Source organism: Tauraco erythrolophus, chromosome 16 (assembly GCF_009769465.1).
Source record: "Tauraco erythrolophus isolate bTauEry1 chromosome 16, bTauEry1.pri, whole genome shotgun sequence".
NCBI lineage: Eukaryota > Metazoa > Chordata > Aves > Musophagiformes > Musophagidae > Tauraco > Tauraco erythrolophus.
Genome location: NC_141480.1, coordinates 19126714 through 19154534, shown reverse-complemented (window position 1 = coordinate 19154534; position 27821 = coordinate 19126714). Strand labels below are relative to the sequence as shown.

Genomic DNA, 27821 nt, shown 5'->3' with positions numbered 1-27821 from the left:
CAGAGGCTGAGCAATAAAAGGATAAAATTGGGTTGCTGCATGGATTTCTTTGTAGACAGAGATGGACCTGCAGAAAATTGAGAGGTCTGGCAGGTCCAGTTTATAGGGACAGTTAAAAGAATAGGATCTGAAAGGCTACAGAAGCTGCTGCGAATCGTTAATCAGCCCCGGCAGACCGGCAGAGATGGGCTTTCTGCCGACAGCGAGCGGTGGGCATTGTCCCCCTGGGGAGAAGAGACGAGCCGTGGCTCCCCTGGTCCTGCTTTGGTAAAGACATACCCGTAGGACATAAAGCAGGAGCTGCGTCATTCCATTAGGTATCTCAAATATCCAACTTATGGCTAATTTTGGTTGAGATAAATATAACGCTGAGCATGAAGTTGCTGTCGAGTAAAGGAGTTCAGGTTGGAGCGCGGTGCCTGAGCCCGACGGACCCTGCACGCCGGGAGGTGTTTGTCCTGTCCCACCCCGTCGGTGGGGTCTGCTCGCTGAAGCCGAGGAGGTCGATTTGTCCAGCTGATAACTTGGTTTTATGTTCTATTTCCATCCGCCGAGACATGCCGTTGTCTCCCTGTCTTTCAGGGAGGAGAAATGTTGGAATTCTAAACCCGGTTATTTTGCACATGCAATTCGGAGCGTTCGTCAGATTCCCTTTTAAACTGCAAAAAAAAAAAAAAAAAAAAAAAAAAATCCTTGAAAACCAAGGTGCATTGATTTGACTTCTGACTGCATTTTGTACTTGAAGCACTTTGCACTGTTGCTTGAAATTTTGTTTGTGAGCCACTCGGAGCTCTTTTTTCATCTCCTCTCCGAGAACAGATGCCCACTGCGATTTGTGCCTGGTTAGCCCCGAGTCTGCTCAGAGTCAAAGACTGAGGAATCTCCACTAATGCCTAAACTTTTCCCTGCTGGCAGTCAGTCCAATATCATCTGCTTTGGAAAAATCACTGCTCGGGCTGCCCCGAGGGGAAGCTCCTGGCTCACCCTTCAGGGACCAGCTCTTTCTTTTCACGCCCGCGTGAAGTTGTTACTTGTGAAAAGCGCCCAGGACCGCCCATGCGAGCGGAGGTGATGCTGCTCGTGTACCAACAGGCTCTTAAACATCCCTAACTCCTGGTGCTCCAATTAGAGCATCAATTAATTAATTGCATTTGCAAAACATACGATTCCCTGGGTTCCCGGTAATGGTCTGCTCAGGTGAGAGAGCAAAGAACTGTGGTTTTTTTTGACATCACCTGGATTACTGAAATACGTGTCCAGAATAGTTTGGATAGCTAATCAAAGGATTTGAGTTTTCAGTGATGCCTTCTCGTGGGATAATAGTAGACTGTGCTTCTGCAACCAGCACATCCCCTGCTCACGGACATTATTATACGGAATTCAAGCCACGGTTGTTCCCTCTTCATTTTTAATTGCTTTGAAAACTTGGCACTGGTTAGACTGGGAGGGGGGAGACGCTGTGCAAGGCGTTCTCAAAGAGTTCTTGAGTGGAATCTGGCTGGGGTTTTTGTCCTGACTGGGGACCTGCTCTCTCCCAGGTGGACAATGCCAAGGACTTCCTCTCCATGGGTGGACTCCAGCTTGTGATCGAGGGGCTGAACAGCAGCGAGGCCGCGCTGAAGGAGCACGCTGCCTTCGTCCTGGGCGCTGCGCTGTCCAGGTGAGCTCTGTCCCACCACGGGTGGGAGGGTGAAAACCTCGGGAGATCAGACGGGCTCTGTGCTTCTCTTCATCGCTCTTGATTTATTTCTAATAGCAGGAGCTGAAAGCTTGTGTCATCCTGCGACACACCAAATTGTCCTCTCCCCTGCTTAGCCCTTGCCTTGCAGCACCACTGACCCTGGTCTTCTCCTCAGCGCGTCCTCGTCCTGCTCGCTAGACTTAGCCAGAAGTAATTTGGTGTGGAAGCTATGATTGTTTCTTGATTGCCCTGGGCTCCTTGTTTTTACAAAGTCCAAGGGGGATAATTCTGCCTACTCCTCCCTTGGCAGCCCTCTCTGGGGGGAAGATCTGGAGGATGCTGCGGTTACAAGCGCCCCAGGGAACACCTTTCTCCCTCCTCTTCCTTTCTCCTGTGATGCTTTAAGACAGCAAGATGCTGATTTCAGAAATAAAGCACTTCCCATGACCTTTGGAGGAGAGTTTTTATCCCCATGGACACGTGCCTCTGACATCAAAGGGGTGGCAATTACACATGGGGTTAGGAACGGATCCTCAGACTGAATCAAGAAGAGACTGGTCTGAGGGATGTTTGTGGTTCATTGATAGGTGGCTGTTGCCCAAAGGAGCCCAGTCGGCCTCATGCTGGGACGTAGCGTGTCGTGCTGCGGGTGGCACCACCTGGGCTCCATGGGTTTTGCCCTTGTTGTTTTATGGGTTTGGGGCTTTGTGGTGTGTGTTGCACACTCTCAGGTGCAGAGGCTTTTGAAATGCATTGGATGGAGCCAGACTTCAAGGTCAGAAGTGCAGAGTGAAGATTGAAAGTCAGGACTGTTATATCTGCATATTTCTACGCCTAAAAATACGGTCACCTTCTCCACCATCATAAATTATTTATCACTTAGTCTAATATATAGTCTACAAGTCTACACTTCTGTTGCAACCTTGTATACGATGCAGGTGGTCCTCAACATGTGTGGAGTAATATGACCTCGTGGACAGCAGTGGGTACTCGGATTTACACCAGGAGAGGATCCAGTTTATAGTCTGAAACAGTGCTTGACTTGTTAATCGCAGTAAGATACACTCTTTCACGTCAGAAACACAGACCCACTCTTCGTATTCTGGCATATCTTAATGTTTGAAACAATATTACAATTGTTTCCTTAGGTTCCTTAATAGAATGGAGACTCTTAATTATATGTTTCATAAAGAGAAAATCATGCAGAGGCTCTGGAAACACTTGCAGGTAACTTGTGAAATGACAGGGGCTGTTAAATCGCTTCCTTCCGGATTTAGCTAACGTGAAATGATCAAGACTCAAGAAATTCATTGTCTGATGATATCAGCGTGTAGCAGCGGCCACGAAACCGATGTGTAGTGTTCCACACTCAATTGCAGATGCCTTTGCTTGGACAGAACCAATCTCTCTTCTAATAGGACGATATCAAAATACTGCTTTGGAAACTTTTAGACCTTTTTTCTTTAAAGGACGTTCTGACAGATGGTAATTTTGAGTGGTTTGGATGATGCCTTGTCTGAGAGCTCAGTTCCAAAATGTGAGGAATATTATGCCTGGGTTTTGGGTTTGCTTTTCTCCCCTTGCTGTGCTTAAGCTTTCTCAATAGGCACCTACGTGCCAACTCGTCTGCTTCGTGCTATCTGCTTAATTTGTTTGTTCATACATTTTCTCAGCTTACTCCGTGCTCCATTTAAACTGCCAGGAGCATTTCAAGTACTTCACACTACGCATTTTCTGATGTCTTGTGTTTTTCGGGAGGGTTATTGTTTATTTCCTTCACTCGTGGTTCTTCCCAGGGGCCTCGGTTAGTGGTAGGACTTTCCAGTAAATTCCCAGAGGTGCCACAACTCACTGGGCTGCAGGTACATGATCTGATCTGTACTTGTGTGCCGGGAGCTGGTATCAGATCCTACGTTGGATGCAATGGTCTGCTGCTCACCAAATGGGTCTGTGGCCACTTCCCAAGTGTCCTCAGCCAGGTTGGCTCAGGCCAGTGGTTTCAAGCCAGGCAAACCTTCCCAGAGGAAAATCAGGGCATGATTATAGCAGCTCCTCAGCCCAGCCCGAAGGTCTGTAACTCCTGATGTAGCTGAATCTGGAAGAGAGAGTTTGGCATTGTCTGCAGACAAGCTGTTCTATGCAGGAGAAAACCGCTGGACACTGAGCAGTCTCAGAGGTGCTTGGGTCACACCCAGAACTTTTCAACTCATTCCAGTCTTCTCCAGGTTTGCATTGTCTTTAACTCTGAGCAGGTAGTGAAGCAGGTAAGAGATGGCAGCCAGCTGCATCACCCAGGTCTTGCCTGCACGCAGGTCGGCTGAGACCCGGCTTGGAGGTCTGGCTGTGCTGAAAACTGATTTGGGATAAAAGGGTTTTCGAGTGGATCAGCTCCTGGAGCCAACGGGCTAGGTGTCTGACCAAGACAAGGGATCAGCGAAGGTGGTAGGAGGAGAAAGAGGAGAAGGAGGAGAAGGTACAGCAGGGGCAGTTCAGGATTTCTCCCTGCTGATATTGTTCCTCTTTATTTGGCTTAAACTGGAGTTGAAAAGCAGCCTTGGCACAGGAGAGTTTGGTCCTCAAGGCAAAGGGTCCCAGGAGACCCTTTGGTGCAGGGCGCTGCTTGGATGGATGCTCTTCTCCTGGCATCCATTTGCCTCTATCTGTGAGCCTCTGCCGTGGAGGAGGGTGATGTGGTGAGCAGGAAATCAAGATTTCATCTCTTGTTTCTCTTATACGTCCTTCATTTTAGGCACTTGGGTTTTAATCGCCGAGTCTGTGACCAAATCAAACATCGTTCCATCTGGTAGAGTTTTCTGAGCAGTGCCCTTCCTGCAACTCTGCAACCTCATCGCAGTCTTACTGTTTTTAAACCTTTAACAAAATGTTTTCCATTCAGCAGTTTGCAAAAGTAAACTTCATTTGACCAATCCTCCAGTGCTCTGATTGCAAATAAAAGTTAAATGCACTAACAAAAATAATTGCCAGGCATGTGGGGTTGTACATTTAGGTATCCATAATTCACTAACAGTATATGCCAATACACAACATTATCTGGATTTTCAGTGATTGCATTAGCATAAAAGCATGTTAGCATTTATCCGGTGGTACTAACATTTAAATATATATAAGTATGAAATATTAAGATACAGCATTTTGGAGGCAAGTAAAACTGCTTTCAGTAAAATGTTCTTGCATATTTTTGAGGGTACACTCCAGTATCTTCGGATGACAATCAGCATTCGCACCATTGGGTCCAAACATTGCAAAAATGTCAATGTTTTATGCAAAGAGGAGCTATATTAAGCTAAAAAAGATTGCTGATGAGAGAAGTGTCTTCTGATGTCCTCTAAGCTATTTACAGGCAGCATCTTCCTTTGTTCGTAGCACAGCCAGGCCTCTGCGCAGTTTGTATCTAGATGTTTCACAAGACTGGGAACGTTAGCCAGAAAGGATTATGCTTGTGATTAAAACCTCAATTTTTAAAAACTTTACCTCCAGGAAACGTTTTTCCACACCAATAATTGGAACATTTTAGTATTTTGTAATAACAGGATTTTTGTAATCCGTTTAGAAGGGGAATGCTAATTTATGTCGAATGCTTTCTTGAAGCTTTATCCCAAACGCTCCCTGTACACTTAGGGGTGAATTAGAGGTGAGGACAGAGAGAAGCGAAGCCGTGGGACCTTCAAGGCAAAGAGGAACCATTTGCATTTCACGTGGAGAGGGCAGAAAGCACAAAAGGTGCCATTTCAGTGTGGCCCACGTGGGGAGCTGGGAGGAAAGTTGCTTGTGCAGCTGCGTTGGAAGGTTGGTGGAGTTTTGGCCAGTCCTTTAAAAACCCAAGTGCTGTTCGACCTGGGTTGCCGGGGATTGGATCTCAAACGGATGGTCCGAGCTGGCGTTCTCCGTGTGTCCCAGCAGGACCTGGGGCAGTCCCCAGCACAGCCTTTTCTAAGGAGCCCATCTGCTTTTGGCCCCAAGTGATAAAACAAATGTTACAGGACTTGGTGAAGACTTGGGAGGAAACTCAACATAGGTGATAACTCGAGCATCATCTTGTAGCAGCACTCAAGAGTCTCCTAGAGATGGCTCGTGTCAAGATATTGCTTCTCTTCACCATTTCCCATCAGGTGAAATCCCTTAAACGACGATTGTGTGCGTCACCAGCATCCCAGTCACCATGATTTGGGGGGGAACACCATCTTCCTATCCCTGCTCTACCCACCAGTGTTTCGGTGATGTCTGTCCTCCCAGGGTGCAGGACTTCCATGGTTTGTCAGAGAAGCACCAGCCTCTTCGAGATGTCTTTGTCCAGAGGAAAAAGCTTCCACCAGATTTAACGATTTTGAATTAAGTCCAGCTTCGCAATGAAACTGGTTGACGCTCGTTGCTGTTAAATAACATCAGGGCCCAGGCAATAAACCCAGGAAAGTAAAATTAAAGACCTTGCTTCAGTGCTGTCTTGTAAGGACATAAGAATTCTTGGGCAGAGAAATAAATCTAGTTAGCTTAACAAGCACTGTCCCTACCCATTTATTTCAAATCCATCTTCGTGTTCGTCCCTTCCTCCTCCAGCTTCTCCTTTTACATCCTGCAGCCTTTGCCCATCTCTTTATCCGTTTTCAGTGGGTTTTTTCAGTGGCCCTGTGTGCCAACGCCGTGTGTTTGCCGCCTCCCAGACGCAGTAATTCCAGCTCGACTCCCTGCCCGCTTGTAATTTCTTGCTTTGTAGATTGTCTCTTCTATTTTTATTTGAACTCCTGACTCGTGTGGAGTTATCAGCCTCACTGCACTTAATTTCAAATTAATTTGATTGGGTCACCTCAGTTTTTTTCTGTAACAATAATGAACTCAACCTGTTTAGCCTTTCCCCGTTATGAATAACCTTAACAAAAACTGCAGTGCGGTATAAAACGGTGTTTCATCATTATGGTTAATTACACACAAGAATAAATCCCTAAACATTTTTCAGCGTCTGAAATCTAACAAGAAAGTGTAATTAACAATTAAATAGTAAACTGCCATCCTTGTGCTCTCAGGAAGACAAGAGAAAGCAGACCCCACGAGAAAAGTCTAGAATCCCAGCTTTGCTCCTGGTTTTGTTTTCATAAATGCTTTGGGAATTTAAATGCGGGGGGAGATGGTGGTTTCTGGAAGCTGGAGGGGTGCAGCGGTGCAAGGTCAGGTGCTGGTCCTACACCAGGTGTGTTTTTCCCTGGTGTTGGCAACTGCTGGATGGTTAATGAGGTAGGATAGACATCTTAGGCTAAGCCTGATGAGGTGGGATGGGCATCTTGGCTAAGCCTGATGAGGTGGGGTGGACATCTTAGGCTAAGCCTATAGGACTGGTTTTAGGCTGAGGATGTTGTCACATCTGTGAAAGGTGGGAATTCTGGAGTGAGTTACCCCATCGAGGGGGTCTGGGTAGGGCTGGTTGTTCGAGAGAGGAGGACGAAGAGGTTCAGCAGTGAGGATGCAGATTGCTGAAATGGGAGCGTTTGGCCTCTCGCCATGCTTTGGCAGCGAGCAGACCTGCACAGTTCCCCCCCAGCACTGAGAACTGTCGCGTTTTATCAGTTCTCTCGGGGCTCAGCCTTGACGGTGCGGGTGGTCCCTTCCTCACATGTCCTTCACATGGAGCTGATTGCTCCCAAGAGCCGTGCAGGGTCTTGCTGGTCTCCTGCTGCTTGATGTTCCAAGAGCTGCATGGGGTGGCCTGTGCTGAAAACGCAGCCCCGAGGAGAGCCGGCGCTGCTGGGGAATGTGGCAGGGGTTGGGAGCACCCTGTCTTTGGGAGGGAGGTTGGTGACACATCCTACAGGGAAAAACTCATTGCAATAAGGTCATGCATTATATAAACCACATTGTTTCTGTCTCTTCTCGTTTAGTAAACTCTCTCTGCTAAAGCATTTGAGTTATTGTGATGGTTTCCATTTAAAATACGCGTTTGGACTGGTTACCTAATCATTTTCTGAAAAAAAAAAACCAAAAACCAAACCAGCCCGAACTTGCTGTTTCTCAGCGTAGACCTGGTTTCATCGCTGGATGCAACGTGTGTTCTTTTGTCTCTTCAGCCGCTGTTTGTTCACCATCCATGTTCTCTGTTTATCCTTTTTTCTACAGCCCGGGCGCTCGGCTAATGGCTTCACAAGCTTCAAAAGATTTTCCTGCCTAACCACCTACGTTATTTTCCTGACCTGCTGTGCCTTTCCCGTGTCGCGTGTTCTCCGCGTTCCCTCCGAGTAATAGGAGCGAAACGCTCCGCAACGAGGAGGCATCTTGCATCTCCTCTTTAATCACGGCGTACAGGAGGCTGCAGCAGCCCGTCGTTAATGTGTTTCAGAAGGGAGGTCGGAAAAAGCGCCTTGAATAGAACAAAGCCGCGAAGAATGGGAGGAAGATGAACAATGAGAGCGGGATACGCGGGATCCAGCCTCAATTATGTCCCTGCTCCCAGCAGGGTTTGGGGTGGACAGAAGTGACCCAGCGATTACGATTACAGCTATTGTCCGAGTTCGTATAGGAGGATCCAGATCCCATCTCTTGCTTTGTGGGTCCTGCTGTGTGCACCCTCCTACCCTTTCCCTGATTGCGGCTTTTGTTGGATTTAATTGCTGGCAGGCTGTGCGCGGCGAGCGTGCAAAGGCACTGCCAGCCAGGTTTGCAGTGCCAACGCTGGCGGCCGAATCGGAGGGGTCTGGAGGGGGCTGCCCTTAGCTCCCGTGGGGTGTCTTCTGGATTTAGGCACGTTTACTCACCGACCCTCTGTTGTTCCCCTACTCCCTTCTCCTTGTGCAGAGGAGAGGAAGGCAAGAGCTGCTGGGCGTAGGAGCATAGGAGGCAAAATAACAGGAGCCAGCAGCCGCAGGCTTTCATGGCGTATAAAACTGGCCCTTGCCTGTCCTGGATGAAGACTGATCACGTCCCAGCAAGTGACCTTGTTTCCAGGTTGGCGTCTTCCAGCCTACTTGTTCTCCTGATGCAGCGTTTTGATAAGTTTTTCCTCATCTGTCTATTCGTGTTCTTTAAGATTCATTGAAACAGTTGCTTAGTCATCCGTGAAGGCAGTTCCTCAGGTCTTCCACCAGATTGCTGCCAACCTCAGCCCCTTCAAGGCTTTCCAAGTGTTTGAACGGGGTGATGTTCTGCAGAGAGAGAAAACAACAGCTTTCTGGAAATTACCTCTTTCTGAAGAAACTCATCATCGCTGTTGACTACTTACTCTTCCCTCAGGTACTGACATTCTGTGTCTTCTTGTGGGCTGGATTTTGATCTCTATTTTAGATGATCCTATTTCTGCTTAAAAGATGTCCGTCAGAGGCCCTTGAAGCTGCCTGGCATGTTTTGGAAGGGGATGACTCACTGGCTTGACCGTCTGAAGAGCCATGGAGACCTCTGAGCCCTGCCGCTGTGGGCAGCGGTCTATTGCCACGAGACCTCTCCAGGGACTTGGACTGGTGGGCAACTCCCTCCCCTCAGCATGGCTTTGTGTCATCACACAAGTTGGAGAAACACTATCGCAGCCACTTCCCACTGAGTTTTAGCCCCTTGATGCCACTGCATGTGACCTGAATAGATTTGAAGACTAATTTGGTGCTCAGAGCATCGATAGGTGTACGTCACTTGTCCTTTCTGCTGCATTTAATGAGTTTCCAAGGTACTGCAGCCAGTTCCAGAAGGCAACCATCAAAGGATCGCGTCTTCGCTTCCATCAGAGGGGTCTAGCTGTCCCTCCAGTGTGCTCACTTCTCACAGATTCTCTCTGGTTTTGTCTCTTAGGAATTTAACGTGGAGTGCATTGTGTAGTTTCTTGCAACCCTCCTTTCCAGACTCTCTCCTTTCTTTTTTTTTACCTAAATACCCTGGAAACAAGGAATGGGAAAGAGGAAGGACTTTTCCAGCAGTCAGATGGTGTTAGCTGGAGCCCAGGCGATATGTGGGTCATGGTAAATGTCCTGTCATGCCACTTCTCTCCACGTTCATGACTCTCTCAGTTACTCTCTCCTGTTGCCCAGCGGTCCCTGTTCTCCTCTGTTAACCATCCTGGAGCTGGCTGGTGCTTTGAGCATCCCGGCCTGCGTCAGTCTCGCTGGCACCCAAGTGGGACCTCATCTTTGTGTGGGTGAGGAAGGAGCGAACGCGTTGGTGCTGCTGGACCAACAGCCAGGAGATGACGGGCCCAGCCCCGTGGTGGCTGTTCTGAGGGACAGGTCGTTTAACCCTTAGCTCCGTCTGCCGAGATCAATAATTTGGGCTGTTGCTTTGTATAAACCACCAGGTCAACGTAGGAGTTGCCTTATTGAAGCGGACGTGTGGGTCTGGCTGGTTGGAAGCCCCTTTGGGTGGATTTTGCAGAAGTAGGAACAAAAAACCTGGGGTGGAAGCAGTACAGCAACATGCAAATGAGGTTTCCCTCAGCCTTAAGCAGCTAAAAGCTGCCATACATGATGAACCATGAGAATTCTTGGGGGTTTTTTATCTACTTCTGTCGGTGCAACAGAGATGGTTGAAAAGGGTTTCTGGATTCCGGTCCATGCCTGGTGCAGCGGGGTGGCTGCCGCCAGAATCCCTTCGGTCGGCAGCTCCACGTGGGAGCATTTCCATACATACTCTGTCATAAAAGCCCATAAATATGATTTTTGCCTGTTTGCAATGAGCAGGAATTCACCTGAGTTGTTTTCCAAATTAGCATCCTGCTGCTTTTACCTAAGAAGATCTTTTCCCAAGCTGAGAACGTCAACGACTCTGAAATTTTCTTTTTAAAAAATGCCTTTTCTTCTCGGGCACTTCATATTGAAATCTGTCTTCATTTCGGTTCAGCTAGGGTGTGAAAACACACGGTGAGGCATTATTAGTCCCTGAAGGAATAAAGACAGATGGAGCCCAAAATGGAATCGGCTTTATGATTAATTGAAACCTTCAGGAGCGGAATGGAGGCAGGGATCGGTCCTGCCCCGTCAGCGGCTGCGGATCGATGCGGCCGGCGTGAATGTCCGCGAGCGCGGGCTGGGGAGCAGAGCGGGAGGAATACGGGTGTCACTCGGTTGTCCCCTTCCAGGTGGGACCTGTTGCCGGAGGAGGGCACGGGCAGGACCGGCTGGAGGGGCGGTGAAAGCGGTGCGTGGATCGAAGGGCGTCTGGGGGTCCTCGGTGTGTGCTGACGTGCTTTGGGAATGAGCTGCTGTTTCTGGCCTCGAGCTTCCCGCAGCTGTGCACGATGGCTCTTGTGCGGCTGCCGCGGTGGAGAGCAGAGCTGGGAGGAGGGGAAGGTTTTGAGGCATGCTCCGAAAAACTTGGGAACGGGAATGTGGAAGTGGCACGGGGGGGCGGCGAGTTCAGGCTTCGCTCTGGGCTCCTGCTCCATGTGCGACCTGAGCAATTTCCTTGGGGGCTGTGGTTCCACATCCTCGCTGTGAGTGTGAAGGGTGGACCTGCCCTTCCTCCCAGTGGAGAAATACTGGGTGGTGGTATCTGCCCTGGCTTTGGCATTAGTGCTTGTTTCTGGAGTCTGTAGGCACAGACCTTTACAGCAATTCTAACATACCCGCTGGAAAGGAGAAGGAAAAGATGTTGCAGAAAGGAGATCTCTCTATCTTGTTTTGGGAGCAAGTCCTCCCCGTGCAGACTGGCTCTACAGCTCAGACCATGGCCACGCTTGCATGGTCAGCAAGTTCTGAGCAGCTATGGATTGGCGAGAAGCGGCAAGTGAAGGCAAAGTTGCTTTGCCAAGGAAAAACCAGGTCAGTTATGGAGTTACATCAGCACATCTGTTTGGAGATGGTACGAAGGGGATGGTTAAGTGCAGTGGTGGCAGCCCCAGGAGATGGCCCAATTTCCCACCCCATGGCTCAGTGCTCACAGCTGAGCTTCCCTCTGTGCGTGGGATTGTGCTAACGTGGGGCACACTTGCCAAAGAGAGGACTGTGGATGCCTCCGCCTTGGCTAGCTGAATGAGACAGAGGCATCTAAATAATTTGAAGAAGGATTTGGTGTAGAAAGTTGATGTTGCCTATGGAGATCATGATTTAAGGCATGCACGAGGGCCAAGGGGCCCATGACTGTGAGTGTGCTGGGCAGGTCTGTGCTCCCTGCACCCTTGCCGTACCCCATGAGCAGGGATACGTTGAACCCATCATCCTGGGGCACATGGATGAGGAGCAGCATCCATGGGTGCACATCGGCTTGGTGAGAAGGTATAGGGGGACACATCTCCTGGGTCACATCTTCCAGGGATGGGGCAGCCCATCGGACTGGTGCAAGTTGATTTTTATTACCCAATACCTCCTAGCACGGCAGCACGTTTGCCGAGGTGTGTTTTGTAAAGGGGCGAAGGCTGTGGAGTGTGGGCTCTTTCTGCGGGACCTGGCCAGGGAATCGTAGCGAAATGCTGTAAGGCTGCTGTGGATTTTCTTTTCTTTCCCTGGGGACTCTGGGGATTGGAGATCAGCAGATTGTGGATTAGTGGATCAGGAATTAGAAATGCATTTTTCATTCTTACGTTACACACTAATGAACTGACAAATTTAATTTCTTTAAATCCGGCTACTTTAGCTAGAGTAAGTGAAGTTGTCTTTGGTCTCTTTTGGTGACTCGGGAAAGGGTGAACTGCGATCTCCTGGGAGTCACAGCAGCTGTTATGACAGGACAGTCTGTTGGCAAGAAGGAGCTCATCACTGGTGGGTTGTCGCCGAGTACAGCGGTGATGTGCTGGTCTGGGCGCTATGGAGGAAATAGCTCTCCACTGGCCCCGTGTTGCCTTGACAGTACAAGAAGGTGAACACAAGCCTGGGGGACCAAACCTTGCACCAGGCTAGTGGCTCCAGTTTCAGTGCCTGAGTCTCCTCATAGGGTTCAAGTGTCCCTACCAGTTGCTCCTGGGCAGACACCCTTTTAAAACCCGGCGCTGGGCTCTGCTGAGTGTCTCCATGGCACGGCATGGATGCGGGCGCTCGGCTCCAGGCGTGGGATGTGCTCGGTGCTTACATCTAATATGTTTTCCTTACCTTTGGGCTCGTTCCTGTGAATGCTGCTGGAGTGAGTACAGAGGAGGCCACGAAGATGATCCAAGGGCTGGAGCACCTCTCCTGTGATGACAGGCTGAGAGAGTTGGGGTTGTTCAGCCTGGAGAAGAGAAGGCTCCGGGGACACCTTCTAGCAGCCTTCCAGTACCTAAAGGGGCTACAGGAAAGCTGGAGAGGGGATTTTGACAAGGGTGTGTAGTGACAGGACACGGGACAATGGCTTTAAACTGAAAGAGAGGAGATTTAGATTGGATCTAAGGAAAAGTTTTTACACTGAGAATGGTGAGGCACTGGACCAGGTTGCCCAGAGAAGTTGTGGCTGCCCCATCCCTGGAAGTGTTCCAGGCCAAGTTAGATGAGGTTTTGAGCAACCTGGTGTAGTGGAGGGTGTCCCTGCCCATGGCAGGGAGTTGGAACTGGATGATCTTTGAGGTCCCTTCCAACCCAAACTGTTCTGTGATTCTATGGTTCTATGAATGAAGCTGAGGTTTTCCTTCTCTTTTGGATCCCTCTGTGAGGAGGGTCCCGGTGCCGTGGGCAGCCCCCTTGGCTGTAATGGGCTGGGATGTGGGGAGTGCTGGTGCCAGTGGATGCAGAGGCTGCAGCAGGCTCCACGTGCTTCTCCTTTAGCTGTGCTGTTCTTTAGGTCTTGCGGCACGCGCCTCCCTTCCCAAACCCTGTGCCAGGGATAACAGAGAGCAGAAAAAGCCATTTATGTCGTTAAAAGCCTAACGGACGGCGCGGTGGGACCCCATCTGCAGGGGGAACCCAGCTCCATCATTACCCAGTCACTCTGCAGAGCTTTAAATGAGAGCTAAACAAAACGGCCTTGGCTTTGCGGAGCAGGTTTTATTCCTTCCCTTCGTGCTGCCGAAAGCGGGTCTGAAACGCGGCCGCCTCTCGACGTGAGCCGCCGGCACCTCCGGCAGAGCCGTGGGCTGGTGCCTGCCGGGACTGCCGCTCTCGCTGCCGGGGCCGGTGCAGCCTGCGCCTGGCAGGAGGACAGCGCCGGGGCATCGCTTCCTCCCCTTGACCGATGACCGGCTTTTTGGGCTGTGCCCATAGGATCTCAGTTAGCAATTAACGAGATGGAACTGGAAGATACACCTCTTCTCCCTCCGAACCCAACAGGTGAGGGTCTATGTTTCCCAGTTGATTACTGTGCCTCGTTACAGCCTACTTAGGATTGATTGAAAAGCAGAGACTTTGTAGGAAGAAGAGACCTTTAATCTCCTGGCAGAGCTGAGTGCGCTTCCCTTCAGGAAGCGATCCTTCTCCTCTGCTTCTGTCTAACCCCCACTTTAAACCTGAACCCGGTAGAGACCAGAAAGAAGGCAGGATCAAAGCAAAAATAATTGGGATGGCTGGCTTCTGCAGGCAAGCTGAACCTGTTGTTCCTACTTAGTAACTAGTTATTCCTAAATAACTCTGGCAAGAGACAATTCAGCAGTTGCAGCGTCTTCTCCATGAAAAGCACTCAAATGTAATAACCATGGCAACAGTTGCTGAGGGCCGGCGCAACGAGGGATGGAGATGTTCTCTCTAAAGGACAACGGGCCCAACTTTACTGACAAATGACACTGTGAAGGACCAGGGGGGTGATGTACGGTGAGCTCCGTTGCTGCAGGTTGCCCCCGTGTACCCAGTAACGAGTCACGCTTTGTTAATGGTGGGTGTCTTCTCATCTTTTTCATCTAGGGAGATGAAAGGGGAGCTTGTAACCTCAAAGCTGAGGGGCAGTCATGGGGACACTCCATCAGGAGGGAAAGGCCAGGGAGGGAACTTCAGGAGGAGATACCACCTGTGATCCCAAAGTCACAGGTGGTTTCCCAGGGTTTGGCTGCTCTGGGAAAGACCACATCTTTCTGCTGTTGATCTTCCCCCAGCCTGATTGATGCTGGAGACAGGTATCAATAAGAAATACTTGACGTGTCTGATTTCAGAGCTGCTTCTTTGGAAACCATCTTTAAGACCATGTTTGAAGCTCTACAGGAGAGGTGCCAGAAGCCACATGGTGGTGCAAGTGGGAGAGTTGGTAAGAAATGAGGCATTTGACTTGAAGAGTTGGCCCAAAATGGGGCAAGTGCAGGAACCAGCTGAGCCAGCGGCATCTGGAAAGAGTCTGCTGCGAGGGTCCTTCACCTGACTCATCCTCTCTCCTTGCCCAGGGGTATTCTGGGTGCTCACTGTTAAGGCAACCCTGGAAGGACCTCTCCAAATGCTCTGGTCTTAATCTTGGCTTGGAAGCACTTTAGGTTATGGGATCAAGGCCTCTCCAATAGCTTTGTGGGGATTGTGTTATTTTTATTAGGCAATATTCTTTCTCTGTTCTCTTATTTAGTTGGACATTTTATAAGCCTGAAAAGTAAAAGAAGGAAACTCTCACGTTCACCAGAAGGAAAGAGGAGCCTGCTGAAAGGCAGCATTTTTACAGATTTCCGAGAAGGAGGCAGTAAATACTCCACCTCTGCTTAATAATAATAATAGGCAGGCTAAGTATCTCTAAAAATATAAAATAACGTGGGCCTGTTTGGAAGAGTCGACATCCTTATCAGCCTGCTGCCATCTCTGCAAACAAGTTTCACTAGAGATTCTGGGCATGATTTTCAATGGCTCGGAGCAGCTGTAGCTTCTTTGACTTCAGCGAAAAGTCTGAGTGCTTGGCACGGCGGCAAACCAAGCCTCTTCCTTTCTGCTTCAAATTGGGTCTTGATTCTAAGTGAGATGAATTTTTCTCCTCCCGATAATTCTGTGCATCTGAAGTGATTACAGCTCCGCGTGAGTGCTCTTCTAGATTTGAATGCAGCGTTTTCTTCCGTCTTAAAAAGGTTCCTTCAAGCCTTATGATTCTGGAGGGGGGGGGGGCGGGGAAAATCCTGGTGGAAACCATCACCTCTCCCTATGCAGATTAGAGATGAAAACTTTTATTTTTATAAGCAGGGGCTAAATCGGAGAAGTTCTGTTCAGGCGAGCGGGTTTTGGCTGGTGGCAACGTGCTGCTGAATTCTTATCTGGCGGTGGAGAGGCAGAGCCAGCGAGTGGTATTATTTGGAGTTCTTAGAGAGTGAGCTTTAATGTTTGCTTAACTCCACTAAAAATAGACGCCACCCTCTTTTCCTAATAGGCGGCATTTGTCACACTTGATTCATTTCCTCTCCCAAACTGAGTTCCTTCATGAATATTCATCTCTACTCCCCAGGAATCCGCTTGTCCTCAGAAGTTGTACTCGCAGCGACGGTGCCGTAACAATGCGAGTCAACCGTTCAAAGCTTACCCGCTACCCGGCCCGATCCGGCAAAGCGTTGCGATATCAACAGCTCTTATTGATTTCTGCCTTCTCGGTGAGCTGTGATTGCTCGTTATCCCTCTCGATGAGACCCGTAACGAGTCTCCTGTTCCTGTTGTCATAGCAGCACCGCATTGCCCCGCACGGCGAAGTCTGTCACTCTTCATTGTGAGATGGGAGGATCAGACTGGTGTTTTTTCTAGGGGGGATTAGGCCCAAAGGTCCCTTCTGAGCTGTGATGAGTGTGGTTTCCTTCAGAAGATGCTAAAACTTGGTAGTTACAGGAAATTGCTGAAGAGGGAAGCTCTACATAGCAAAGAGGGGGAGAGCAGTCCTTACAGAGCTCTTCCCATTCATGCTCAGCCTCTGCTTAAAGCAGCAGAAAACCAACCAGAAAATATAAAATGGGTAATTCATGGTTAAGGAAGCCTGTCGGTACCTCAGACCTCCTAGCCTTGGAGGTCCCGAGCATGTTGAAGGTCCCGGCTACAGAGGTGTTGTGCTCCAAGTTGCTGCTGGAATGGGTGAAATCTGCTGCTGCTTGGCGAACGTTGAGGAGCAAAGAGCTGATGTGATGCCAGAGGAACGTGAGACCGGCAAAGGTGCTGGACCACGAACCCTGAAGCTCTTTGATGGGTGCGTGAGATGTATGGGGAAGGGCATCTGTAGGATCTTGTGATATGTGAGCATGTGTTTCACTCAGCAGGGACCAAGAAGACTTGATGCATTGCCTTTCAGGGCACTGGGATGGGTGACATGCCAATGTGCTGTGTGAAGGGGTGCTAGTAGTTACCAACACCTGCGTGGTGCCTTCCAGCATGTCAGACTGCAGGTCTGTTCCCTGGTAGTCACTCCATCCTCACTCCCTTTGCTGTGTTAACGCCTTTCAGCTTTGCTAATTGTTGACGTGATTCAATGACTAAAGTTGATAGTATCTCAGCAGGGTGTTGTCTGTTGGGCTTGGGAGGACCACCCAGTGTGGGTGGACTTCTGCTGCCATCAAGGGGTCTTTGCCATCAAGGAAGACCATGGAAGAGTTTTCTTGGGGTAGCTCTGGTGTAGTGGGTGAGAAATGCACGTAGCAAAAAGAATGATCTGGTGGTACCTTTCATCCTGCAAGTCCTAGAGCGGCTGTTGCAGCGAGACGTAGCTGCAGTTGGTTGTAGAGGGCAAAGAGAGGCAGCGTGTTGTTTATGGCTTAGCCCAAAGGAGTGATTCACCGGAGAGGATGCTGTCCTTACCGGGTACGACCTGTCCAAGACACCGGGTCAGCGTCTCGGCTCTTGTTCGCCTGGAAGTGGTATGGCCAGTGGTTGTATGTCATCTCCAGGGATGACATCTCCTCTGCAGGCTCGCTGCTGGCTCAGCACCGGGGCAGGGAACAAGGGCTCCCTGTAAATGATTTACTCTGTTTCCCGCGTGCCGAGGGATGGGGGATCAGCCGTGCTTGTTCCCAGGGACCTGCTCTGTTAATATGCAGATTTGTCCTCCATGCCTGTCACTGGGTTTATTCCAAAACTCTGAAACGTAGCCAAGATAATCCGTGACCTGAACATAGGCATGAGTAGTGTTTTTATAGAATGAAAAAAGTAAAAAAAAAGATCCTTACCTCCCTCAACTTCTCCCCCAAAATAAAAAAACCTCCACTGGCCAAGCCCTGCCAATGAGTTTTAGGTTTTTTTTCGTATGTGCAGCTAGGAGCCAGGTTTCCAAAGGCTGGCTTTGGGTTGGCAGGCGTTGATTACAGGCATGAATAATTGCTGGCACCGCGTTACCACTGCTGTTGTTTGCTCCTGCGGGTTGGGCCAATTACACGTGTAAGCTCTGGATTTACAAGCAAAAGCAGAGCTGAAGTGGTTTCGTGGCCTACATTGCAAGAGCGAGTCACGTGTCCGCAGCCAGCTGCAGGTCCCCGCGTTTGTGCCGTGAAACACGAAGGTCCATTGCTGTAAATACGTGGGCCCGGATTGTCCGAGGCGTTACGTGACACGTGCTGTCACAGCGCAGTGTGAAGGACGTAAACATGGATCGTAGAATCACGGAACGGTTTGTGTTGGAAGGAACCTCAAAGATCATCCAGTTCCAACCCCCCTGCCATGGGCAGGGACACCCTCCACTACACCAGGTTGCTCAAAGCCTCATCCAACCTGGCCTTGAACACTTCCAGGGATGGGTCAGCCACAGCTTCTCTGGGCAAGTTGGTCCAGTGCTTCTCCACCCTCAGAGTGAAAAATTTCTTCCTTAGATCTAATGGAAATCTCCCCTCTTTCAGTTTGAGTGTTTGAGGATCAGGAACTTGCCCAGATTTATCCCGTGGCAAGCATGCTGGAAGACTGGTGCTGCATTTGGGGAATTTACAGAGAACCCACACAAAAGAGGGAGAATTTGTACTAAACACAATGGTTCTGCAAGATGGACTTCAACAAACCTGTCCAAGTCCTATTTCCCAATGCGATAATCGATTTGTCTCCAACTCTTACTGTCCAGTGAGCCCTCCCGGGGCAGAAGGAGAGATGACATCCATGGCTGAGTTTTAAATTGATCAACTGAAATCAAACTGAGAATTTTTTCTTGCTTTTGCACGAAAGGCAGAAGAAGAGTGGGAAGGAGGTAGGTCAGTGCATTGACTGATTCTCCATGGGGTGATGGTTTCCAGACAGCTGGTCGGTTGGGTCACGTCAACCACGATACCTGTTGACCTGGACTCTGTGTTGCCCAGCTTGGGGGATGTCTCGCACCTTGCTGTGCTGGAACCGCTCGATACCGTCAGCTGTGGGGTAAGGCGAAGAGCCAGCCCGTCCAGTGCGGGAGGATGAGGAGCTATGCTGATCTTCCTTGGACTGGTGGCGAGCTGGTGTCCTTGCTTCTGGGAGGAGCAGAAAAGGAAGGATGTGAGTAAGGACAGAAGAGGGCAGGACGTTTGTGGACGCTGATCTCATCGTCACAAATCAGTGGCGGATACTGTCGGCGGGAGGTAATAGCAGCTCCGGTTGGGAAGGAGGCCAGAGTTCCACACCACAGGGGATGGCCAGGGGAGGGTGAAGCACTCGTGTCGTTAGTCATTAGCGCGGTGCGGGCGGCTTCACATCTCGTGGGGTTTGTGTGCTCAGCTGGAGGCCGTGGCAACCTCCGTTGTGTAAACAGCCCGAAATCATTCTGACTGCTGCGTCCTGAGCTGATGGATGTTGGCAAGGAGATGCTCTACACCAGCTCAGCGCAGGGTGCTCCCACGTGCCTTCAGGAATGTCCGTCTGGGCAGGAAGCATCAGTTTAGGACCATCGGTTTCTGAATCGATTTCCTTAAGCATCTACAGCTTCCGAGGGCAGATGCAGCACCCCGTCACCCCAGGGCGGGCAGACCACCCGGCAGCGTGCAGCGTGCCCTCAGCAGACCCGTGGGGCAGTGGCTTCCCTCTCTGCTCCGTACCAGGCGGATGGAACGCAGACCCAGATTTATTTACTAGGCTGCGAGCGACCGGGGTTTTACATCCCGGCAATTACTGGCACGTCTGCTCTCGTCCTGCGCCTTCGCAGCACATGTGTGAACTCCTGGTTGTGTCACCTTCCCGTCCGCTCCTCGCGCAGTCTAGCAGTGGGAAGCGATCATCACAGCTAACACTTGCGTAGCGTGTGTCTTTCCGCAGCTCCAGAGCGTTGAATAAATCGAACCCCGCTTCCTCCTGCACCCTTCCCACTCAAGCTGTTTCTCAATCCAGGCATCTCATTTTCTGCAGCCACTCTCAGCTCTCAGAGCTTTCTTCTGCCCTGGTGACTAAGCCCTTATCTCCTGCCTTGCAGAACCTACCTCTGCTGCCCGTATCACTACTCTTCATCACAGTGTTCATCTCAAGATCTTTCAGGCTTTTCCTGATCATTTCATTGCCAGGCTAAGTCTGTCTGTTGGCTCCCTCCTCCATTGTAGCAGATGAGGGGTTCTTCTCTTTGCTTTTAGGGTCATTAAAACTTAATTAGTGTGTCAGCTTTCTGTGTTGAGGTACCTGCTCTCTCCATCCATCACTGATGTAGGACACGCAGCTGAAATTCCCATCTCCTTGCATAATTATCTTACTCCATTGCATCTTTTGTGCAAAACGTTCCCTTCTGAACGTGCTTCCTCTCCCTTGCTCCAGCCCTTTCTGAGCATCCAGCTTAGCTGTGGTACTTGGCATGGCTTCGTTTCTTAGGTGTGCCCATTAATTGTTTGCATTAGTAACAATTCTTATGAGCTAGCTTGGTCATTCACCTCTGCTCTGAACACAGGCTGAGGGAGTTGGGGCTGTTTGGCCTGGAGAAGAGAAGGCTCTGGGGAGACCTTCCAGCAGCCTTCCAGTACCTAAAGGGGCTACAGGAAAGCTGGAGAGGGGATTTTGACAAGGGTGTGTAGTGACAGGACACGGGGCAATGGCTTTAAACTGAAAGAGGGGAGATTTCCGTTAGATAGAAGGAAGAAATTTTTTGTGCTGAGGGTGGAGAAACACTGGACCAGGTTGCCCAGAGAAGCTGTGGCTGCCCCATCCCTGACAGTGTTCAAGGCCAGGCTGGATGGGGCTTTGAGCAACCTGGTGTAGTGGAGGGTGTCTCTGCCCATGGCAGGGGGGTTGGAACTAGATGATCTTTGAGGTCCCCTCCAACCCAAATCATTCTGTGATTTTAACTCCTTGACAGTTTGATTCAGGCATTTGTAGGTGTTTCCTTCACCCTCTCTCTGAAGATGGGACCCACATCACGTAGCTTCAGTCTTCCTTCACCTGTGTCCACCTTAGCTAACTATCCAGGCTCCATCTCCAACCCAGGAGAGAGATGCCTCCAAAAGGCAAATCGTCCCATCGTAAGACAAGAGCCAAAGAAAACCCCATCTCCCATGGGGCAAAGCATCATTTCTGCTTGCTGCTGATGACCATGAATTCCTCAGACACTTTTCAGAGTAGATGCAGCCCCTGTTAGAGCGGATCTAAAGCTTTGGGCCGTAGATTTGCCTTTCTGGACTAGCCCAGGCAAGTCCCATGGAAACACAGGAACAGCGGTGGGATCTCCAGGGATGTGCAGGCCACAGGTTGGAACATGTTACTGCGGGAGCCCAGGCAGCTCGTCTGAGCTGAAATGTCTCCATTTTAGGTCTCTAATGTTAGGTGAGATGAATCTGACGCTTAGAGCGGCTTGGGGAAATGTTTCCATCTTATTTTGTGTTTAGCAAATATAAAGGTGTATAGCGAATGTTTAAAAACCAACGGCAGTAATAACAGTAATTAGAGGTGGGTGCAATTTTCCCTTATCTTTTAACTGAAGCTGCTGGAGAAATTACTGCCGTGCTGCAATTTGCCAGGGCCACCGAGGCGAGTGCCCACTTGTTTCTGAAAAATGCTGTTGGATTTTTAATGACCAGCAGCAGCAGAACCTTGATTTTTGTAAATGTCATCCTAAATGGAGCAGTTCCAGCCTCCTCTGCCGTGGCACGTGGGCATTTTGAGGAGGGATGAATCAGAAAGCAGGAAGAATTGCTGGTGCTTTCTGTGGCTCCCAAGTTTTCCTTGAGAGTTTCCCACCTGGGAACTGATTTCAATCATCCCTGGGTTGCGTCGCAACGTCGCGATCCCTGATCCGTGGCGGCATTCCCGCCGTCGCTCCCCCCACTATGAACATGGGATTAAGTCGCTTGATGCAGAATGAGTTTGGTAGATCTCTCCAGGAGCTGGTGTTGCACAGGTCATGCTTTCTCTTTATGAAAAGCAGATAAATAATAGAATAAAAAAGGTTTCCCAGCTTTTGCAGATGCAGCTTTTCCATTCTCTCTCCGGCTGGAAGCGTTCCCCAGGCTTCGCTGTCGGAGCCGAAATCTGCGCTTGGCATTTGCGAGATGGTGATTTGCTTTTGTACACGGAGCAAAGTCTATTTTTTTTTTTTTTTTTTTTTTTGAATCATGACTCAGTGAAACAAATGTACTTTGTGAGTCTAAAATGATTCTAATAGCGCTGTAAAAGCCCGGTGGGACGCGGAACAGCCGGAGTTTGAGCCATGACATTGCAGTGGGTGTGATTGTCCCTGTGATCCAGCGTCTCCCACACCTGCGGGGTGGGGTGGGATGAGGCTCGTCAGCGATGAGCAGTGGTTTAAGAGCAATAACCTTCCGCCGTGGTGCCCGGGGGTGCTCCGGGGCACATCCGTAAGCAAAACGGGTGGGAGACGATAGAAGGATTTGGGGGATGTAACGTGCTGCCTTCCGCCGCTCCGGGAGGAACGCCGAGCGCTGCGAAGCAGATGGCAGAGTGGAAATAGGAGGGAGCGTCGCGGAGGGGCTGCGGGAAGCGAGAGGAGCGAAGTGCCTGTTCTCACACTTCGCTTTGTGTCTCGTGGAAGAGCTGGAGAGTGCCTGCGCTCCGCTGGCGTTCCCAGCGGGGCCGTGCCAGGCAAAGGCTTGCTTTTTTCCTTTTTTTTTTTTTTTTAATATTATTTCATGGTTTGATCCCAGCCGGCAGCTCAGCCCTTCCCAGCCGCTCGCTGCCCTCCAGTGGGATGGGGGAGAGACTGGGAAGGGTAAAAGTGAGAAAACTTGTGGGTTGAGATAAAGACGGTTTAATAGGGAGAGAAGAAGCCGCGCACGCAAGCAAAGCAAACCAAGGAATTCCTTCACTCCTTCCCATGGGCAGATGTTCCGCCATCCCCAGGAAAGCAGAGCTCCATCATGCCTAACAACTTGGGAAGACAAACGCCGTCCCACGTCTCTTCCTTCCTCCTTCTTCCCCAGCATTATATACTGAGGATGACGTCATGTGGTATGGAATATCCCTTGGGTCAGTTGGGGTCAGCTGTCCCAGCTGTGTCCTCTCCCAACGTCTTGTGCTCCCGCACGCCGCCAAAGCACGGGAAGCTGGAAGGTCCTTGATTCCTTAGCACTGACTGAACACGTCAGTGTATTATCGACGTTCTTCTCGTACCCAATCCCATACGAAATCCAAACCACAGCGCTATTCTCGCTGGCGAGAAGAAAATTAACTCTGTTTCAGCCGCAACCAGGACATGTTATTAGCTCTTGTCTTCAAGAAAAATCAGCTCAAATGAGCAAGGAAACAAATAAAGCGACTAACAACTGAGGGTCTTGGCCTCAGGTCACCTTCTGACGTCCCTCGGGATTACCAGTGGGATGCGTTATATGGGGGTTACATAGGTGTTATGTAGGCACTCGTGGCTGATGGAGCGTTAGGGTCCTGCTGGTTAGCACTGAGGCTTTCTTCTTGCCGTGCTTCCAGACAGCTTTTTTGCAGTGTTTTTGTGTTACCTAAGGCACGCGGACAGGTTTTGTTGGAATATTTGAGTAACTCGAGTTATGCTCAGTGCGACGTGGCAGATCTCGCAGAGCTGCCCCACTGCGAGTCACTGTCTTGTTCAGGAGTCCTGCAGCAGCAACGAAGAGCCAGGTGGGACTGTGGGCACTCCTGTGTTTGCCATCATCTCAGGCCAGCTGAGTTTTGGAGCCAGGGGGCTGGAGGCCTGCAGAGAAAAGGAGCGTGAAGAAGAGGAGGAGCGGGGAGGCAGGGGCCCAGCGCTCACGCTTGTGCCTTGGTGCAGCTGCTGATGCTGCTGGGAACGCTTTGGTTTCCCTGTCTATAAATCAGAGGGTGCTTTGAAGTCTCTGTGATGAAAAACACCGGCTGATCTCAAGGACGTGGTATTAATCCTGCGATACCGCTCTTGTTCCTCGCTGCGTTGTGATTTTTTGAAAAGAAAGCAACACAATTTTTGTGGGCTATGGCTAAAACAACATGGGAATAAATGAGTTCTGCTTGCACTCGTGGAGGATCACCTGCTTTTTATTAATGCAGGCTCTGATGAAGCAGACCCATCCTTAGGCACCGATACGCATTTGACCTACGATAAAATCGCTGGCTTTCGGAAATGCACGGGGAGTGTTTCGTAAGCGTGGCACATATAGCCTTACGGTTGATTTATACCTCAAAACAAAGCATCAGTTTGGGTGATTGAGCGCTGGGGGAGTTCCTGTGATGTCCTTCTCCGTGCCCTGTGGAGCACTTGCTTGTACCTCCCTGGAAGGATCAGTTGTTCGGCACGTGCTGGAAGAGAGCTCATGCGATTCACTTGGTCGTTGCAGATGGGCCATGAGTCACCCGGCCTGGCCCTTAAATCACAGCGGGTTGACAGACCCTTTGGAGTGGAAGGCACGGACCCATCCTTCACCGTCAGGAGAACATGGGCCAACCATGACAGAGCTGCTTCGTACCCTTTCCACTGCAGGCTCCTCCAGCTCCGTGCTGACAAGGTGACAGCCATAGCCCCGAGAACCTTTGCTTTTCAATCATAAAATGCTTTGTGGGTCTTTGATTAAACTGGTGGAAGCTGAGCTGGTATCTGAGGCTCTCGAGAGCTGCAGCCCTCCACTTGCCCTGGTGCTGGTGGGAGCTTTAGGGGCAGAACCCCCTCCAAAGCAGACCAGCGAGTCGCCTGGCCGTCAGCACTGATGTTCGCATAGCTGGGGGGTATGTGCTGGCACCAAAATAAAGCTCAGAGCTGGTGGAGCCAAGGGTGAGGGGGGTGTCCTCGGGAGCCTCACACGTACTGGGACGGTGGGATCCCTGCCCGGGCTCGCTTTGTTACCGTGTGTGATGTCCAGCCCCGTTTCACGGTACCTTTCTTCCTACAGACATAAACGCATCCTGTCGGTTCGCTGTTTGTGCGCGCTCGGCAGAACAACCTGGCGCGGCTGGTTTTGTTACGGCACCTGGGATGTGACTGTCTGGAGCTGGTATTGGCTCTTCCTCTCTGCTCCGTGGAGAGGTGAGGAAGAGGAGGCGTTTCACCGTCACTCGGTCCCTCTGTTCACGTCACTCCTCTCCGGAGCTGTCACGCTTTGGGCGACAGCTCCTTTCGGTCAACCCAAACCAGTGCCCCCACTCTGCTGCCACTGGGGCGCTGGGTCGTGGCTGCGGGGGCTTTTCGCACCCCTGCGAGCCGTCTTGCTGCGGCACATTTGCTATTCTGTGTTTTTATTTAATTACTTACTTTTACAGCTCTTCATATAAATCTGATTATCCATCTGTTACGCTCTGTTACGGCACTGCAGCTCGTCTGATATTGCTTTTTTTCCCTCTTCCAAAACATGAGCCCTGTCTGGGCTTCGGCGAACCGCGTCCCCTCCCCGCGGGGCTCTCGACCCCGGCCACACCGCTCTACGCTTCCAGCTCAAAATCATCGTGACCGTGAAGGGCTGGGAATCACGTTAGGTGATGCCGTTACGCCACGTATCCGAAAGAGGGGCTTGTCCCGGTGTCACTGTGACTCCAGGGAACTCAGGGCTCGTCCGTAACGGGACGTTATAGCCATCCCACTTTCAGCAGGGTGTTGCAGAGCTTGTAAGAAGCTCAACTATCTCTTGCTGGTGCCTGGGACGCAGGTATATGGTTGAGAACAAGCCAAGGTTCTCCCAGTTTTCCCCAGGCAGCTTTCCATGCTGTTTCTGTCCCTCTGGGGTGACTCACGCTCCCTCGGTTTAAGGATCACATCAGCCCATCAACATCACAGAGTCGCGTACTCAGCTCCGGCTTATTCTCTGCGGCTCCATTCTCTTCTCAGCAGCAAATGCTCAATAACCTAATTGCTCGTTAAAAGCCGTGCCCGCGTCCGTGGGAGCCGTTGTGTCACGTGGCGAGGCGCTGCTCTCGCAGGGACGCCGCTGCTCCCCGGCGCCGAGCGCCTGGCTGGGCAGCAAGTGAGAAGGCAGCGTTGCATTGAAGTGGGGATTTTCATCTTCTCGAGGTTTTTTGGGATTTTTTAAGGTCTCTCCTTTTGAACATCTGACGTCTCTTTTATGCTTCACATCTTCCCTACGAAATTGTCGTATTGTGTTGCCTGTTGAAACCCAGTTTTCCTTTTGTCAGGTTTTCTCCCCCCTCGCCCCCGCTTTCTTCTTTGCTCTGTTTTGATCGGCACAACTACTTAGGGCTCCGTTTTTCTGGGTGGGTTTTAATATCCTGAAGTCGTAGCTCTGAAGGCCTTTGTCTGTGATAAACGCGGGCTGGAGCTGATGCTCAGGGAAGAGGCTTTCTAGGCCAGTTCTGCTGCCCGCGGACCTTGGCGGGGGCTCTGGGGGGGTCTGGGCTTCATCCCTCCTCCTTCTGACTCGGAATAGTCAAAGCAGCGTGGTTGGACGTGGGATTATTTCATTAATACCCTTTACATCTCATATCGTGCGTGCAAATGTCCTTTTCGGGACTGCGCCATACCGGAAAGCCTCTGTGTTAAATACATGTTTTTGTAAGATTTTTTTTTTTGGTATTTTTGTTGTTCACCAGCGTCCCGCAGCAGAGCCAGGGCGGTCGTTTCAGAGGATGAGGAGGCTGCGGAATGGTTGGCATTGAGTTGTCCCAGTTCTCTTCCTCTTAAGAGCAGAGTTCAGCAGGAGATGCAGGAACCGGCGCGTTCCTGGGAAGAGGTGGTTTTGGAGCCGGCGGGGCTGGTGGCAGCTGCTCCGCAGTCTTTCCCGCTGGGAAGAGCCGATGCCATTGCCAGTGCGTTGAACGCGGTGGGAAAGGGTGTTCTCCCCACGTGTCACTTCTCACTTAGACAATTTTAATGCTTTTTTAATTTATTTTTCCCTTAAACCTGCAATCTAAAATTCAACCAGCCGAGTGCGAACGAGCCGCGATCACCCTGCCTCGTGTTGCAGCCTCCATTCGGAGTTTGGGTTTTCCAGCCATAGTTGGGGCTGGGATTGCTGAATTCCAGTCGAACCTTTAACGCTGACATGGCAATGATCCGTTTTAGCTCTCCATCTGTTTATCTGCTGGGTGATTTCAACGTGAGAGCTGTCAGAAACCCTCTAAACACAGATGCCTCTGAAAAAGTCCTTGACCTTTTCGCCTCTGGCCCGGCTTGTGTTGTGTTTGGTCTCCAGAACTCACAAAAACGACCTTTTTTCCATCACCTTTCAAAGTCTTACCCCGGTGTGAAGCTTTGAGAGGCACCAGGCGAGGCTGGGAGCCGTAACGCCATCGTAGGCGCGTTGTCCCGGGCCCGAGCCACTGCGCTGTCCTGCGAGCAGAGCCTCGGCGCGCTCTCGTTTTCGTCGTTAACAGATTTTTTTGGAGTGAAAACTGGGCGGGGGGACGGCGGGCAGGGGAGGGCGAGGGAAGCCGTGCTGCCTCGCTGCCTCTTTCTCATCCTCAGGTTCTAGCACAAGCTAAATAAACTCTCCTAAATTTTTTAGACCGTTTCGGAGACTTACAGACTTTGATCCCTGCTGTTGATTTCCCACGTGGCATCGCAAGCCGCTGGTTCCGACAAGAGAAGAGACCCATGAAGTCCTGTCCTGTCCAGTGATCATCATAGAATCACAGAATGGTTTGGGTTGGAAGGGACTTCAAAGATCATCCAGTTCCAACCCCCCTGCCATGGGCAGGGACACCTTCCACTACACCAGGTTGCTCAAAGCCTCATCCAACCTGGCCTTGAACGCTGCCAGGGATGGGGCAGCCACAACTTCTCGTGCCTTTTTAATTGTCACACCGGGCGTTCACCAAACACGAGGTTCTCCCAGCTCACCTCCCTGTGCTCTTGGGAGATGCTGACATAGCCCAGCGGCTGGTGGCCACGAGAGCGGGTATGTGGCCGCAGCAGGACACGCTCCAGCCAGGGCAGGGGAAGTGCTGGGCTCAGCACCCTGCTCCTGCCGAGCAGGACCATCCCCTCCATTCACTCCTCTTTTTGGTCTTTCTCCCCTTGGCTTCAGCAGGATGCTCGGAGTAAGGAGGTGACCGTTCTTTTTTTTTCTAGGCTCTCGTGCGGTTTGTGCAAACAGACCAAGAAATAAATATTCTGCGTGTGT

General features: G+C 50.6%; 1 protein-coding gene across 2 annotated transcripts in view; it reads left to right on the top strand.

Moving 5' to 3' along the window:
- The window catches only part of SIL1 (SIL1 nucleotide exchange factor), a 103564-nt gene that overhangs the window by 65064 nt on the left and 10679 nt on the right, over window positions 1–27821 (top strand). For both annotated transcript variants that reach the window (XM_086621488.1, XM_086621489.1), the window contains one exon: window positions 1539–1660. In XM_086621488.1, the coding sequence (XP_086477614.1) occupies window positions 1539–1660 (122 nt within the window). The remainder of the gene's footprint in view (window positions 1–1538; window positions 1661–27821) is intronic.